The 17,445-nt window shown below is 39.7% G+C and overlaps 1 protein-coding gene across 1 annotated transcript in view; it reads left to right on the forward strand.

Moving 5' to 3' along the window:
• TG (thyroglobulin) overlaps positions 1–17,445 on the forward strand; it is a gene marked incomplete at both ends in the record, with an annotated part of 148,988 nt that overhangs the window by 105,257 nt on the left and 26,286 nt on the right. The window contains 2 exons of the mRNA XM_082288942.1: positions 12,027–12,191; positions 12,948–13,115. Coding sequence (XP_082145068.1) covers positions 12,027–12,191; positions 12,948–13,115 — 333 coding nt within the window. The remainder of the gene's footprint in view (positions 1–12,026; positions 12,192–12,947; positions 13,116–17,445) is intronic.

Genomic DNA, 17,445 nt, shown 5'->3' on the forward strand with positions numbered 1-17,445 from the left:
TAAAATGCCATTCAAAGGAAAGAAAATTTGTCCCTTATCTAATGCAAGGAGCTCAGTGCTAGAACAGATGGTAGTGCACAGTTTGACTCCACCTCATCTGCTTTCCAAGCTTCTTAGTGCTTGTTCCCAAAGGCTCTTTGCTAGAATTCTCTATTTCACTGGCCAAATGGCGCATCACCCCATCTCTTCATGCACTCAGAACTGGCTTGTGGCACATCTGGAGGGTGCAGCTGTGCCAATGTCTTTCTGACAAGCATCTGAAACCTACTTTCACAAGAACAAAAACGTGTTTCATTGCCTGATAGAAGAAGCCTAGAAGCTGAATAAAACAGCACCCTCAAATTTAAATAAACTACTTGGGTATTTATGTTTTAAAAAAAAGGTCTCTTGATAGAAAAAAAAAAAATCTTTCTCCATGTAAATGCACCTAAGTTTCTAAAATTGAAACTAGAATTCACTTTGTCAGGCACTGTCTGCTTGCAAGATCATAATTTCCTGATCTAATTATGACTATTTTTCTGCAAGACCCAATTTTAATTTATTGACTCATTTTCTTACTTTTATCCCATCAAAGATAAGAGGTAAACCATAGGAGGAGTAGTGCAGCCAGTACTTTGGCTACAGATGTTATAGATGTTCCTGGCTCATCTTCAAATTAGCCAGAAAAATTTCCTGGACACAGCAATAGAGCTCAACAGGGCTGAAAAAGTCAGCCAGGATAGTGAGATAAATACCTGGACGGATAACCTCTGCTGAGCTCTGTGCTCTTGTAGATGAATTTTTGCAGTATTTTAAAAGGGAAGCTCAAATCCTGGTCAGTGTATAGAATCTAAGATATAGTTACCAAAAATGTTGTGCAAGTCCAGATAGATGGCAAGAATGACAGCATAAACATCTTATGTCGATCTGTAATTTTGACACATGCAATTGATATTTAGATGAGATTTTGTGTCCCAAAAGTCTGGGGGAAAAAAAAAAAAAAGAGTCCTACCTCTAAGTACCACTTCATGCTGATTTTTTTTTATTTGAAGGCTGGGGAGAATGTCATCCTACAAGTGTCAGGGTTGTGACCAAGGGCCTTTTTCCTACTCCTAATTTCAGGTGCGCCCGAGTCACTTTGGAAAGTGATACGTAGTATTTATGCGCGTGGAAAGACTTCTGAAAATTTTACTTTAGGCTTTCAATCTTTTAAAAGCACAGCACATTTCACCAAGACACCTTCATTTTCCTAGATGATATTTAAGGATCTAAACTCTGAACATTGCTTTAAAAATACCCGAAGTGTTTTTTCAGGGTTGCTTATATATTGTTTGCAATTAAACCACTGTCTAGTCCAGAGGGATTAAATATACTGGACAATAGGCAAGTTCCTACTTCATATTTTTGCAGAGCACAGCCTGGTTCACTCCTGCCATACCAGGCAGTGGTGTTCTCGAAGCACCCTGAAGTCAGCGGGACAGAGCGTGCAGCTCCGTGCTGCTGCCTTAGACGTGGAAGAATCTGACTTGTGGAAAATGCAAACGTTGTAATGTTCTTTCAGTAAGAGTGAAGAGCAGTGACGTCTTGGGCTTTGCCGTCACTAACGTGGCACTTTGCTGAGTCTCGTTGCATTTTCCGTGCTCTTTTACTGTCACTACCACTGGGTAGCATAAAGTTGTGAAAGGGACAGAGAGTTCAAGATGTTCTTCAGACTCACAGCAGAAGTGCTCAATAAATATTAAAAAATGGAAAGCTCTGACCCTTGCTGTTAATTCACTTAACCAAAGTGATTAAAAGGAAAATGAGGCATCAGACTAGGTTTTACTACCAAGGCCACTTGTCATTATGCACATGGGCAGAGTGAAGGTTCCAATAGTCCAGTCAAAGGTGGTGGAGTGAATGTTCTGAGGTATGACTCAACCTTCAGATATCTGGAAATGGGGTGCAAATGGAAGGAACTGGAAGTTGTGTTTGAAATAGGGCAGGCAAAAGATAGTTTCTGCTTGCTTGCGGGTGATGGCATATCTGTTCTAGACTGTTTCAAAACTAAGAGTGTACAAACTGGAGTCATATTTCTGAAACAATGTTGTTTCCTTAAACCATTTACTCTGAAGTGAGTGATAGAACTTGATGGCTGAAGTATCTTGTGCTTGTGTTGATTTATTGTCAGCACAATACAAATCCATTCCATCGCTGGATGATAAATTCTTGTGTCGTTTTCTGAAATTTTGAGACTCTGGAAAACTAGGCTTACTGGAAGCTTTAAAGATCTTGTGAACCAATTTTTTTCACTGAAACCAATAGAAGAACGGTAACAGTTTTATAGGTGATAATCTTCTGAACTAGCACATTTGCTCCAGGCACTGCATCTCATTTGACCTTATTGAATCAGAATAATTTGGGTTGGAAAGGGCCTTTAAAAGCCACCTAGTCCAACCCTCCCTCCATGGACAGGGACATTTGCAATTAGATCAGGTTGCTCAGAGTCCTGTCCAACCTGGCTTTGAATGTTTCCAAGGATGGGGCATCTAACACCTCACTGGGCAACCTGTGTTTCACACCCTTCATTGTAAAAAATTGTTCCTTATATCTAAACTTGATGGCAGAGTTTGGTTTACAAGTAGAAGTGTCATCCTTCCATCACAGAAGCAGATAATTATGCCAGATCCAAAGAAAATAATTCACTGAGGGTGATTTGGGAAGAATTAAGGAGAAATGATAGACTCTAAATTCACTGTATCTTATGTACCTGGAGCCCTGCATGGAGTGCAGCCGCTGTTCAGCTCAGAGGAACCACTGGGCTGCTGGGAACCAAAATCTGCCTGCAGCTCTTCTGCTCACCGGCCACCTCCTCAGTGAAAATTTGATTTTAACTATTAAGATCACATTTGCAGTGTTGCAAGCATTGGTCCTTCCTCCTTTCCCTTTTCCACTTGTGCACATGGTGTCCAAGGAAAGGCGTCTGCTGCAGCCGTGGCTGTTTGCACACAGCTATCAGGGCTTAGGGATCTTTGCTGCCGAAAGGAAGGTGAGGAAACATCTACAGTCCCAGTCCAGCTTTGTGTCCTATTTATCAGAACTCTCAGCAGATATTAATTCTTCACCTGTCAAGACTGGAATCCCACTGACCTACATGGTGTGACCCCAAAACCTGTGGTACAATTTTCCCCTTCCGTTCCTGTGTGCAGCACATGTAGCAGTAACTTCCTCTTGCAGAATTTGTTCTCTGACAAGACACACTTCTGCAGCAGTTAAATAGCATGGAACATAAGAAAGCCTGCCACTTGGTGAGAACTTTCTCAAAGTTATATGTAATATGATTGAGAATTAGTAAATATAAAGAAATGAAAATAATAAGAGGAATAAAAAGGCACATAAGTAAAGCCCTCCTACAAGGAATAATGTAGACTAGTAAAATTAGAACATTTATCATTCCTGAGATGCTATACCCTATTTTATTTTTTTTTCCTGATATTCACATCTATACTGCCAAGGTTTCATGATTTAATTCTCAATAAGGTTCATAGGTAATGTCTGAATCTCATTTAGCTTGAATATGAAAGCACCGGCATCCTGTTATTTTTCATGTGGGGAAAGAAAAAGCAAAACAACTTAGATTTCAGAAGCGGTATATTTTTTCTTTTTGTGAATATCCCTTAATTTAACATTAATCAAAATGAACATCCTTTCAGCTTTGAGGCTCTTATACCTTTGCACTTAGAAAGAATAACATAATACTCTCATCAAAGTAATTCATAGACACATGCAAACATGAAACAACACAGAAATACCACACTACGCACACTTCTAACACTTTGAATAAAAAACCCACTAATGTGTGGGCTCATATTTTTGTATAGTGAAATGCACTTTGCCTCAGCATAAGGTCCTAAGCATCTATCTTACGCTGAGGTTTCTGAGTAGAAATACTCCTTGTCCTGTCTATCTTTAGTACCACTCCTTATGAAAAGGATCAAGGCAGGCTCTTCTATTTCTGCCTTCGGTGACACTTGAAATCCACGGTCTGAATACTGTCATTGTTAATGAAATAGAACACCCTTGTATATAAATAAAATTGAAACATTTGGTCTCGTACGCAGATAATCTAAAATATATCACAACAGTGATTACCTTTAAATGCTAGGCATGGCATTCCAGGTTGCAGTATTTCTGAAAAAAGCCGTAGTCATAGTACTGCTCTCATGCTGCCAGCAAGGTTTAGCTGATCAAGTCGAGGAGCAGCCGGTCGAATGAGTGTGTTGTGAAGTTCACGCTGTCATGTAGAGCAGCATTTGCCAAACAGGCCACATACTTCCTCTCTGAGAAATAAGGAAGGCTCAAAGTGTTTGCAACAGATGAGGTTCCTGTTGCAAGTCACTACTGAAGGCACTTTTTATCTATGGGCTGAGAAAAACAGGGAGGTTTTCAATGTATTGCATCAGGGCTGGTTTTAGCAGATATAAAAAATGAGGAAAATAACCCGGTTTACATTACTTACAGAAAAAGGGTTTATTTTTTTTTTTCTTCTTCTTCTGAATTTATTTATCCAGTAATGCTCATTCCCCAATTGTTTTGTTTTATGCAGTTTTGCTATTTTTTTTCTGACAGACAGGAAGAGGCACAAAGCATTGTTTTCATTCTTATTGAGTCTCTATAGGAATGCAGCCTTTGCATTACACTTCACTCTGTACCCCAAAATATCTGTCTGCAAATATTTGAAGCTTAAGATCAGCAATAAAGAAATATGGATTGAAAGCCTGTCTATGAAGCCCATTTTCTCATTAGTTGTAAAAAGTGCAGGGACCGTCCTCATCTCAGTGTCTGAGATGGAGGAACCAAGATACTGGCCTGTTAAATAACTTGAGTAAAGGCACTGAAGAATACTGTATTGTGGATATGAATATAGAAGTCAAAGGGATTTATTAAGGTTTGCCCTTTGCTTTTGTAATCAAGATGTGATCTGAAAAATTCATATCCGTAACGTTGTATAGGAAAATATAAAAAAACCCCAACAAACCCAAAGAAAACAAGATAACCCACCAGAAAACCCAACAAGCCCAAGCAGATTTCCTACTTCACACCAGAGTAGCTCCAAGTAGGTACTTATGTGGGAGCTGTTGTGTAACTGCTGTTGAAACCAGGAAACACTGATCAAATCCCCAAAGCTGTGCAAAAATTAAAAATTGGTAATTTGCTAATTTCAGGAGAATATTCTTTCTCTTTGATGGGCTGTACTAGCAGTCCTCAGTCAGAAGGGACAGGAAAGCACAAGGGAGTCTGATAAGCTGATCAGTCCATAGCACAGCTCCATGGTTACCCAGGCCAGTTATATTTTGATTGTTTAGGACCTTCTTGCTTTCTTCAAATCACAAGGATGTGACATGCATCTCCCTTAATGGCATTCACCAAACTGATGAACAGTGTCTCTGGAATTACTAAAATATCATGGGTTAGGGGATGTCTGCATGTGGAAATAGGCAGAGGCAGAGACTTTTCCTGATCCTTCTCACCACCCTCTGCCTTAGGCTGCCTCTGATGATCTTTGTGCCTTTACAAGAAGTAAGGTTACATCCTAAGATGCACGTGGGAATGGGCCAAGTCTCAGTCTCAGCAGGAGAGATTGGTCACACTAAAGGAGAGGCTGGACTTGCTTGATAGAACGTGATGTGCTGGAAACACAGCAAATCGCAGACATAGTTTGTACCGTGCTTGTAGAGGAACAGATGAGTTTGCAGAGGAGGGAGGTAAATAGAATTCTCCATTTGTGTGTCATTTCTGCCTGCTGCTGGTGGCTGTCTGCTCTTGTGTAATGATGAGAGCTGGTTTACCCTTTCAGTGCATTTAGCTAATAGTTTTAAACAGGATAATTGATAAGGTAGTGTTTAAATCTAAATGTAAGAAAGTGCTTATATGAATTAAGTGGGGCTTTGTATGTCATCTTAGAAGTATTCATATCCTGTTATTCAAGTCACTAACCTGACACAGGCACTCTGTGAGTCACTTGTGAGAGGAGCATTGCCCCTGCAGGGCTGCCTCTGATGTCAGCAAAGACAGGTTTGCAAAGGCTGATATACAAAAAAGAAGTCTTCCTTCTTCAAAATGTTATTTTTGATATAAGAAAGAAAACCCTTGCCTTCCCCCCATTCTTATATGGAATCCCCCCATTCTTATATGGAAATTACAGTCTAGTAGACAATTATGGAGGGAAAAACGTTTGTATCTCAGTCTCCCTTTCCACTGCTGGACTGATCTGCCAATTCCCTGTTACACTCCCTGTGCTGGTGTTTGCCAGGTGTCTGCCAAATGTCTTCTTAGCTGTGACAGAGGCTCCCTAAGCTGGTCCCAAAGTTTTCTACTTCTTCAGGCTCCTGAAGCCAGACTTCATGAAACCCTGGGCAAATGACATTAATGTCATCACATAGAGACCTGCAGCCCTGTGTCTTGTAAGCACTTGTCACTATGCAGAATTGGATGTCTAAGGAAAAACAGTGCAGGATACTGGAAAAAAGCCCTGCAAGAAAGAAACAAATAGGCTACAAATTAAAAACAACTTCTGAAAATATTTTAAATCCAGTCTGTTAAAGAATAATCTCCTATGATTACTAGAAAAGTGAGTCAGTGGTCACTTAGTTGCATCTTGCTTATTTTTGCAGGGAAAAAAACCAGGATTTAAATAGTATCTTTAATCTTTAACTGAAACTAAAATCACTCTCAAACAGAAATAAGGTGCTGCTGTCTGTCCATGAAGTGACTATCTTTACGCACAAACTGCCAAGGAGAAGGCTGCGGTGTCCATTTCTCCATGTCTCTGAGCCCAGCTTAAATGCTTCATGCAAGATCAGGCTTTAGTCAAACACAAGCCATGCTTTAAGTGATAGGAAGCACTTGAGCTCAGCAGTCAGGAAATGGAAGAGCCCTGGCTGTCCCGGAGGTCAAACCAGATGGTCTGACAGATACTTCTGGCTGGGAACTGTGTGCATCTGAGCCTGGAGAGTGCCTATTTTTAACAAATAAAATATTGCTGTACAGCTGGTTCTTTTGGGAAAGTAGAATTCTCAGGACAGTTTGCATTAGATGTCTTTTGATCCCATTTTTGGGTGGTGTTATTGTAATTGCTGTTTGTGTTGCCTGTAGCATGGTTCAGGGCAGACAGAAAGCCTGCTTTGGTGGCAGCCTTCAGAGAAACTACATTCACTTACAGGGAGTGTGTGTGTTGAGGAGACAATGTGGCTCAAGCAAGAATTTAGTTTGCAAGTTAGTTTGGAAAAAAAAAGAAGTCATGATAAGAGGAGAGGAAGCTGGGTTTGGGTTTGCAGAGTGTGGGTGATAAAACCTAGTTCCAGTGAAGTTTCTAATCATTTGATATGTTCTGAATAATTTTTGAAAAAATCTGCAGAAGTGAGCTTCCAAACTAAATGAGGAATCAAAAGACATTCATCACTGCAGCTTATACAGCAATTGTCTTTTCCAGATATGTTGTGAGACAAAGGTACAGAGTACAGTGATAGAACTGTGGTGGGTTCACTCTGGCTGGACACCAGGTGCTCACTAAACCTGCTCTGTCACTGCCCTCCTCAGCTGGCAGGGGAGGGAAAGTATAATGAAATTCTCATGGGTCAAGATAAGTACAGGGGGAGATCACCCACTGGTAACCATCATAGACAAAACAGGGAAGTTAGTTTAATTTAATTTAATTTAATTAGTTTAATTTATTACCAGTTAAACAGAGGAGAATAATGAGAAGTAAAGCATGATTATGACTCTCTGTAATTTTCCACTCTTCCTCCCAACACTACAATTACTTCATTTAGGCTCCCTCACTACCAAAACTTGGTCACACAAACCAAGCACAGGTCCATATATTCTTCTTTATCATCTCATCAGAATAGCAGCAAGAGCTTGTGGAGGAAGAATTGGGATGGTCAGGATAGCACCAATGAAAATCTGTTGAGCTATGATGTCCCAAAAGAGAAGTCTGCAAGAGGCGCCAGCCCCAGTTCAGCTGGTCACAGCCTGATATCAAAGTGAGACTTCACCGTCACATAAAACTGATTCATCAGCTTCTCACCATTGTCAGCGGCTACATTTCCTAGTACCTGAATTTCTACTGTGTAGCTGAAGCTCTAATATTGAAAAGAGAAATTAAGAAATGCTAACAATGCCCCTGCTCCCTGAACTAAATAGTACTGAAGGCTTTGCTTCCCATTTTCAATGCCATCATTTGTTGCAGCAGGTGTATTGCTCAACACTGTAAAGTTCCTCCTATTCCTACAAATTTCGGAGGACAGTGTAACAATGCTGTTGTGGATTGTGTAACACAGCTGCAACTGCTTCTTCTTAGCAGTTCAGTACTGAACACTTTTGACTGTGTTGTTGTCAAAAATGTCATCAGAACTTCCTCTGTTGATAGTGGGTCCATCTGTGAGGACAGCTAAAACAAGAAGTGTGTGTGGCTTCAGTTCCCTGTATATCCCTTCTAAACGATGCTGAGACAGAAAATTCCCAGTGACAAGGTGGCTAATAACTACAATTTTATTGTGAATGTCAATTTTTTAGAGGTTTGCTTTAAAAAAAAAACCTCTGCAGGAATATCTGAAGATTTCACTTGTTAGTTTTAAAAGTGAATTTTTTAGCTCTTGTGTTCATAGGTACAGGAGAATTCCTGGTGAATTAAAAAACAGAGGACTCGCAAAAAGAACACAGTGTTTGTTATTCTTGAGCTGATCTCATGATTTTTGGTTTTCTGATTCATGATTCTGTCATGTTGATGGTAATATGGGTATCATGTAATGGAAATAAACAGGCCCTCCACTATTTCTGCATCTGCCTAAATAGTCCTATTTTTTAAAACACGCAAGTCCTCTATTACTGGTTGCTGGGACTAATCCCACAAATAAATTATATTTTTTATAGGAAAATAAGGAAATGCTCAGTGTAGCTCTGTTATTCTCTGTGTCCTGAGCCAGCCTCTAATGTGGATTCAGTGTTTAGGGAAGATTTCTGTTTAATGTGAAAACTGCAGGCTCAAAAAAGAAAGAAAATTATTTCTGGGCAATGCCAGCTTATGTTCTCACTTATTTGTTCCTGAGGGGGGTTTTTTGGCAATGATGAAGAAACAACGACCCTGAATTTTGATGTGAATTTGAAAAGCAGAGAACTGGTACAATTTGGCTTGCATAACTTCTTCCCTAAGAGGAGCCATGTTTTTAAAGCCTGAAACATATTTTGGAAGCACCTGGGAAGGAAGCATAATGGTATTGTTTTCAAATACTGCTTGAATGATGCCTTGTGTTTCTCTATCACCTGCTTCCAGTCCTAGTAAAAATTAAACATGATTAAAAGTTGTAGATACCACATGTCTTTCAAACCCCAAAGATTTGGTCTCTTTCAAACCCCAAATGCCAGACTTGCTTCCTGAGTATGAGTGTTACCAAAAAAAGCAAACTGAGGAAGTGGCTTTTAACATGGAAAATGGAAGAAAAAGTACAGAATAAAGAGCACATAAACCTGTTGTAACCGCTCACAGAAAGAAGAGAAAATATCCACAGCCAGTGTAAGGCTCCATCAAGCTCTACTCCCCTCAGAAATGTCTTTGCAGAAGTTTGGGGTTTTTCTTTTACTTGTTGAGCTTCGACCATATCTACTACTAGCCCATATGCATCCCATGCTGTGACATGAAGATTTGCCTGCCCAGGCTTTTACTTCTGCCCCCATGGTAGAGAACTTGTGGGACACTTCTATCCAGAACCTTTTGTAGTCTCTGTTTTACTCAGTACATGACCTCGGGGCAATCTTTCAGGCTGTAGATATCTGAGACAGGGAAACTTTGCACAGCTTTTAAAATCTCTGGGAGGAGATGTATTCAAAATCAAGCACACACCAGGATGATTTTCTTGGTCCCAGTGAATTTTTGGATTCCATGTATCATCTGATTTCAGTATTCTTTCCCTACCAAACCTGGCCTTTTAATAGGGCAACTTCAGAATTTCCACAGAAACTTACACTTTCAAAATTTGTGAAACTTTTGGTGTTGTGGAAACTGAAGTCCTTTAATTTTTTATGATTTTATTTTGTTTTGTTTTAAATGAATGCCATTTGGAGCTACTGGACACTTGATAAAGCATGCTGGTCACGTTCAGATCTTATGTGGAAGAATATGTTTGCCAGATTAGTGGGTAAATATTGTGCAATCTTGGATTTAAATTTTCTGCTATATTGAGGGGGCTCATAATTCCTTACTCCAAATGAAATGCAAGGAAACTACTCTTCTGAGGGAAGCTGACGTGTTGTGTTATCCATTTTCCAGTCTCCCTCATCATAGCTCTGACAAACCTGCTCTTCCAAAGGCCAGGTTAAAATACATGGTTCTCATTCTGTGTGCTGGGGACCCACCCACAGACAAGATACTCTCATCAAAGATATTTTTCTTTCTCTCTCATGACCAGCTGAGTCAGTGCACCTAGTCAGCAGCTGGCAAATATCGTGCCTTACAAACACAAAATAGGCCACTGCAAATCCCATGAGAGGATAAAGCCCATTGCTCACTCGAGTTCTCATCTAAACTGAGTGCAGAAGTGAGGAATAAGACCAAGTGGTGTTTATTTCTTCTTCTTTAGTTCTTCCACCCTCTTAATACTCAAGATGGCTCTTCTAATAGCCTACATTAAAGAAATAGGCTTTTCCTTTGCTTATCTGCAACCATCTGCATCTCAATCATTAAGCTAATAACAGCGCTTATTTTCCAGATCCATTAAAAAGTAAGAGAAACCTTTCAGGAAGGTAGCACTGGAAATTTGACATGCAGTGAACTAAAAAGACTCTCTCTATGCCCAAACAATAACCTCTTTCTCACTATTTTTTGGAAACCAATTTCTCCAGTTGTGAGCAATGGTATCCTATTAGTATCAATGGCTCTGCATTTTTGAAATATAAAAAATGTCCTGGGTGCTGGCCAGGGCTGCACAGAGTTCCGCGGGCTCAGAGGTTTGAGACAATTTCAATTTAAGGATTTGCTGTTGTTTTCTGTTTCTTTTTAACTTGCTTTTGCAGACTTGTAGTTATGCTTTGAGCAAATTCAGTAAGAAGTTAATCAGTTCAATAGATCAGGATCTTTCATGTCATGCATCTAGGGTGTGGGGTTTTTAGAGGACAGAAGCTAATCTTAGCAGCTGTTACAGTACACTGATGCAAATGTTTGGAAATTAGTCATTTGAACCATGTCAGAGCTATTCCAGCCTTTCTGTTCTAGGTCAGATCTTATCAGATTTAAGCTAATTTATCTGCATTTTCAACAGGTAGTTTTCTTGTTTACTCAAAATTGTTGTGCCATCCTTTCTTGTTAAGAACATTTTCTATGTTGGCATAGCTGTAGGAAAAATGTGAAGAGTCTGGGGTAGAGACTTGACTGTAGCCTGTGCTCTGGTTTTGATCTTCATGCTCTGGTTGATTTTCTGCAGTTTCTTTTAATCTTTTGTTCCTCCTTCCTCCATTCATAGCACTTCCAAACTCTCACTGCTCCTTGTGTTAGCTATCTTCAGTTTCTAGCCAGAAGTAATTTACACTCAGTGTGAATACCTAGTGCTCATTTGTCCTTGAACCGGCATTGTCCCAAGGTAGAAATAGCTCTTCTTTATGGACATCATGCCTGCTCTCAGTCCTTGTTTATCAGAGCTATGATAAAACTCTGCTTAGTCTCCTGTTATAAGATGGGCTCTCCATTCCCTCATGTATCTCACAACACCTTCTTTATATCTGCTTCTGTCTCAGTGTTTCTCCTTCCAGCAAAGTTTTCAGAAAGATTTTTGATTTGGTTAGGGACATAATGTAGACACATCTCAGAGCTTTTCCAAAATAACCATGGCAGAGCTGGAAACAGCCAAACAACCCTTCACACCTTTGCTTTGATCTTTAGAACTTGCTTATTTTGATTTAAAAGCCAGTGTTTTACCTTCTGCAGCTGGACAGATTTTGCTTCTCATCTTTTTTCACCAGGGGACCAGGTGTTCTGACAACCTATGTTGACTGATACTGTGCGTTTTTTTTTCTAGGGAGGCTCAGCTTTTTCTCCATCATCCATAATTACTACAAGGAGAGCACAGACCCAAGCAGCAGCCCTGGCTGAAGATGTGGGATGCCCTTCATCCACAAGTGAGGAAATTGTAGCCTGCCTTCGCCAGTTGCCTGCTCGTGTCCTCAATGATGCACAGACTAAGGTACAACATAGCAAAACATATGCCATTGGCAAGAGATCAAAAAGTTTCCATTCACACAAAGCTGTGAGAAAGCTTAAAAAAATAATTTACTCTGAATCCTTGTGAAAGAGGAACTGGACTATTTTTGGTGGAGGGAAGTTGTTGTCCATGACATCCAGCTCTGAGCTATGAATACTCACAGTTTGATTCTGCTTTAGACTAAATTCCTTTTACACTTCTTTTATCATGTCTTCTAAAATAAATCTAAATATAGTTTTTTGTGTTCCTTCAGTTGCCTCTTGTCTGCCCCTGGGTGTTACCTTAGAGGAGAGACAAATGTCTGTAGCTTTACTAACGAAATTTATGCAGAAAACTAAGCAGGGTGGGATGTCAGTGTTCTGTATTTGAAGTGGGAGGCTTGTGAAAGCTGCAGTATAAATAATTCTAGAGATGGATCCTTTACTCACAAATTAAAACACCCACTGGCAATAAATTTTCTGATGAGGACCAGCACAGAGTCAATCCCTCGTTTAAAATAACATTTTTATGACTATAAGACCATCATTTCTCTTGGCCTCTTCAGCTCATTTCACCCACTGAGATTGTCAGCAAAATCATTGTTTCCTGCCAATGATGAGTTTGCATTTATAGTACTTGGTAACTTGTTCACTTGAAGGGTATCAGATCAGTTGAACTAAACATAAATAAAATAGTATTGAAAGGGTAAGCTAAATTTAACTGCAAAATTCTTGCTTTTTTTTTTTTTTGCCAACATAGCTGCTAGCTATAAGTGGCCCATTCCAGTACTGGGGTCCAGTGATGGATGGAATTTACCTCCAGGAATCTTTGGCTAAGGCCCTGCAGCGCCCTCGGCTTCAGAAAGTAGATCTGCTCATTGGAAGTGCTCAGCAAGATGGGCTCATCAGCAGAGCCAAGGCAATTAAGGTGGGAAGACACTCCCTGTTAATGAGCTGATGGTATCACTGTGATTACGGTGATGACAATAATCATATGCAGCCTGGAGAGATGCTTTTTAAGTCTACGAGTTGTGAACTATGTTCCATGGCAATATGCAAATACATTGTCCTTCTCCAGCCAGTCATAGTCAGGATGATTAATGGCATAATAATATTTGTTGATTAACATTTCTGTGGCATATATGAAAAGGTAAGAGATCAGAAGTGATTTAGCATTTATGTTTTACTGTCTTTAAAATCCTATTTATATTTCAATCTCAGTAGTATCTCATAAAGAAGAAAGCAACTTGATTATGAGTTTCTTCACTACACAGCAGGATTAAGTCAGCATTTTGGGTTTTTTTTAGCAACCTGTTTCCTCTGTTGCCTCCTAGAAGTATATATTCTTGTAAAGATGATTCTGAATATGGACTAGCTGTAACAAAGAACAGCACTGGCCTGATGTGTGGTCTAAGGTTTCCAGACATAAACTGGTGAAACCAAAAAGAATTGCATCCATGCTGTACTGTCTGTTGCTATCTTGCAATAACTGTGGATTTCATCTCTTAGAAGGCAGTGAAAGGTCAGTCCCAGCTTCTCTCTGCTGGTAGTAATAGCACATAGACCAATTTAATTCAGAATTAATGGCCCACCTAAATTAAGTTCATATTACTTGTTTATTCTCTATCAGAACTTTCCTGCTCTTATTTCATGTATTTTTCTCTTTTGGAATCAATTGCAAGAGAAAGTCATAGGAAAAAGGCACAGAAGATATAGTGTGATGCTGAAGGCCTGCAGATAATGATCCAAACCCTATGAGAGGGTTGGAGGTGTAACCTCAGTGACCTCATTACAAGTCCTGTGATGAAGACTAGGAAGTGAAATTATTTCCTTTACCACTGTTTCTGCATATTACAATTGTCTGCAAAATTGAGATGAAATTCCATGATGTATTAAAAATTTTGCAACAAATCATGGTGGTGGTGAAAGGCACAAGTGCTAAATCCCAGCACCGTCAGATTGAAATGAAAAGATAAAACACTTGCAACTGAGAGTTCCACAGAAAAATGTTGCCTGTCCAAAAATAAAATCTGAAATATCTTTTTTTTTAAAGGCTTGCAGAAAATAAGGTTGGAAGGGAACTCAGTATGCTGGTGCAACTCAACTGTAAAAAGGGTCATATCTACTGATGATTCTTTTTAATGCACATTTTCCTTTATTTCTCTTCTCCTGTGGCTTCAGGTTTTTAGGACTTGAGGGAATATGAATGCTTTGACCACTCTGCATTCCTGTCTGGGTTGTTTTCTTAAAGACCTGCTGTAAGGTTAAAGTTTCCTGATTTCTCCCTTGTTAACGTGGTTAGGGCATTAACTGCTGGGAAATGGTAATGCTCCTTCCATCACTGAGCTATTTAAGAACGTGCATTCTCCAGGCCCTCAGCAGTGTTTCCAGGTGCTGGCCACGACCATGTATGGTTGCAGTCAGTCTGATGATGAAGTCCTGAATAAGTCACAGATGTATTTAGCTGCAGGGACAGAAACTAGTGCAGATGGTGTTTGTTACCTGGAAGTCTGTGCCCCATTTCCTCTGTTCCAAGTATCATAAGAGATCTTTAACTTGTGCTAAATGTCCTCTCCCCACAATAGACTTCAAAGAAGGATTTGAGACAACCCACACCATATCCCACCCATCTACATTATTAATTTTAAGGGTTCCTTTGAGGTAAATCTGACTTGCACCTCTCTAGGAATACTGAAATCTGGTTTTACTGGTACACTAAGGAGTGTGGAAGGGCTTAGCTGGTGGACAGAGCACTGAACTGCACCTGGGGAACCAAGGCGTTACTAGTTTGCCATTGACTACAACCAAAGTATTTATCTGTTCTAAAAAGAGGGAACCAAACCTCCCTGGGGTGAAAATCCCCCTATGGTTGTGTTCCTGCTCTGCAGAGAGAAGAACCATGCATGTATTTCAGTAGACAAACACAGCTAAAAGGTGCTCTGGCAAGTGTATGGAGTTGGCAAAGTCCTCAATTTCCATCTTCTTTAGGATGACTGATTTCAGTGTAGACAGTGCAAAGAGTGAGGGGTAAAAGCATTTACCCCTCTGACTTGCTCCACTGGTTTCTCAGGAAATTCAGTCAAGGACTTGCTCTACTAACCCTAATCCCTGTTAATACTGATCCTGTAAATGATAAGGAGACACTTTCAGCCATTTGGATGTAAGCAAGCTTGAGACATGATGCAAATCTTATCATCTTAGACTGGAGCTGCATTCAAATTTTAGAAACTCTTTGCACTCTTCAGAGAGAAGTGAGAGTGAAACCTCCAGATCAGAAAGTGGAAAATCCAGCTGGCACCATGTTGTTCTGTGGGATCCTACTGGCATTTGGTTGTGCTGGGTGTCTCTGTACTCCCACCGCAACGCTGCGCTTGTCCTTATTAAGGTCTTTGCTATTAAAAATGAAACAGAAAGACAGAAGGTACCACTTATGTGCTAGCAAAACATTTATGTTCAATTTGCTTACAGTTAAAGGCTGAGGTCTCTCAGTGATGTTTGCAGCAGAGAATATGCCAATGAAATGTCCATTTTATGGCATTCACTGAAATGCTTATTCATGTGAACTGAGACACATTCATCACTTCCTGGAGCACTTCCTACTCATCCCCAGTGCAGCCATCAGATGGTTGAAACTAAGTGAGAAACAAAGCAGAGTTTGTTAAGGGAATGGCAAGTGATAGTATAATGCATTATTATGTGACATATGGAGTGGTTAAGCCTGAACCCATTTACTGCAATTCCCATGGCAGATCTTCAGGGAATATTAGCTTTGAGCAGTCATAGATTAGGGCAGCTGAGCAGAAACTTCTAAAAACGTTGATTTCAATTCCCAACTGGACAAAATTTTATCCCTGTCCTTTATGTGATGTTCAGGTGGGAGGACCTAATGGCATTACATTTATGGATTCATTCATGCTGCTTTATGTCTGTGTTTATCTGTATATGCATGTAGGTCAGTATAGCCCAGGCTGTATCCTCCATGTTAAATGCCTACTATGGAATCTCCACTTTGCAAGGATTTCGTTGAAAGACTGAGGTTGTACTTCATGTGTTTTCTTTCTTTTTCTTTCCCTCCTTAGTACAATCTAGTGGGGTGCAGAACCCAAATCCAGGACATAGGGGAGTGTGTAGATAGAAATCTAGTTTATTTTCCTCATGTAAGCAAACAGATCTGTACAGGACAGAATTTCCATCCTGCACTATATTACAGTCAATTTATTTATGGAAAAAGGTATTCAGCAATATACAACAGGTGGCAGATATGTGTATATTTATTGTAATGACCAGGGGAGAAGTGTTCTCCTAAATGCCATCAGTGAGGAGAATGGGCTGAAATCAACTATTTGCTCCATATTGAAACTAGTTGGAATTCCTGGAAGACTCTGCTAGTGGCTGGGAGATCTTTCACCATCTTTTGTGACAGCGTTTGTCAAAAGCCATTTAAGGCCTGAGATCTGTACATACACAATTAGTTAGTTAGTGTTATCACTATTTCAGTTTGTCAGAAAAGTACATTTTGCCCCTTAGAAGATGTAAATATTTGGTCTACCTACTGCTACAATCTCTTTTTAAGTAAAACACTGGGCCAGATTCACTCATATGCTCTATAAGCTATCCTGTAGCAAAAAGAACAGTAAGCATTATTTAACTCAATATTTAGTCAATGTTTATGATGTTTTTGAATCATCAGAAGAGTAGAAAGGGGTGCACCTGCTGCCTTTAATTATTTTCTTACATACTTTCTTAGAAAACCCCATTGTGATTCTGAGGTCAGTTCCTAATGCCTCTTTAAAGGGTAGCAAAATGTAAATTATTTTACATAATGTGCAGCTGTTTCTATTAATCTGGTAGCAGCTGTTGTATCTACTGTGGTTTGAAAATTGTTCCCTGGTCATATATTTTCTAACGGGAACATATGTTGGACATGGAAAATCGGTCGAACTGAATCTGTTTCTGGGAAGTTAAAATATTTTGTCTTTTTAATGTTTAATGAATTTCATTTTCAACATACTGCTTTGGTTTTGGCTATCATGTTTAAGTCAGATGTTTAAGTTATACTGTAGCCAAAGCAACACTTGAGAAATGGACTCAGGTTGTGCTATTTTAGTGCTGTTTGAGGGATGAAAATTCTCACCATCTCTTACAAATGCTAGTTCTGTTTATCATCCATCTCTGCCTGCTGAGCCCTCTTTCATCTGACTCAACATGTCTTGGGGGCCCCACAGTGTTAAAAATTATTGCTGAGAAAACTGAAAATT

The sequence above is a fragment of the Coloeus monedula genome (genome assembly GCF_965178545.1).
Source record: "Coloeus monedula genome assembly, chromosome: 1".
NCBI lineage: Eukaryota > Metazoa > Chordata > Aves > Passeriformes > Corvidae > Coloeus > Coloeus monedula.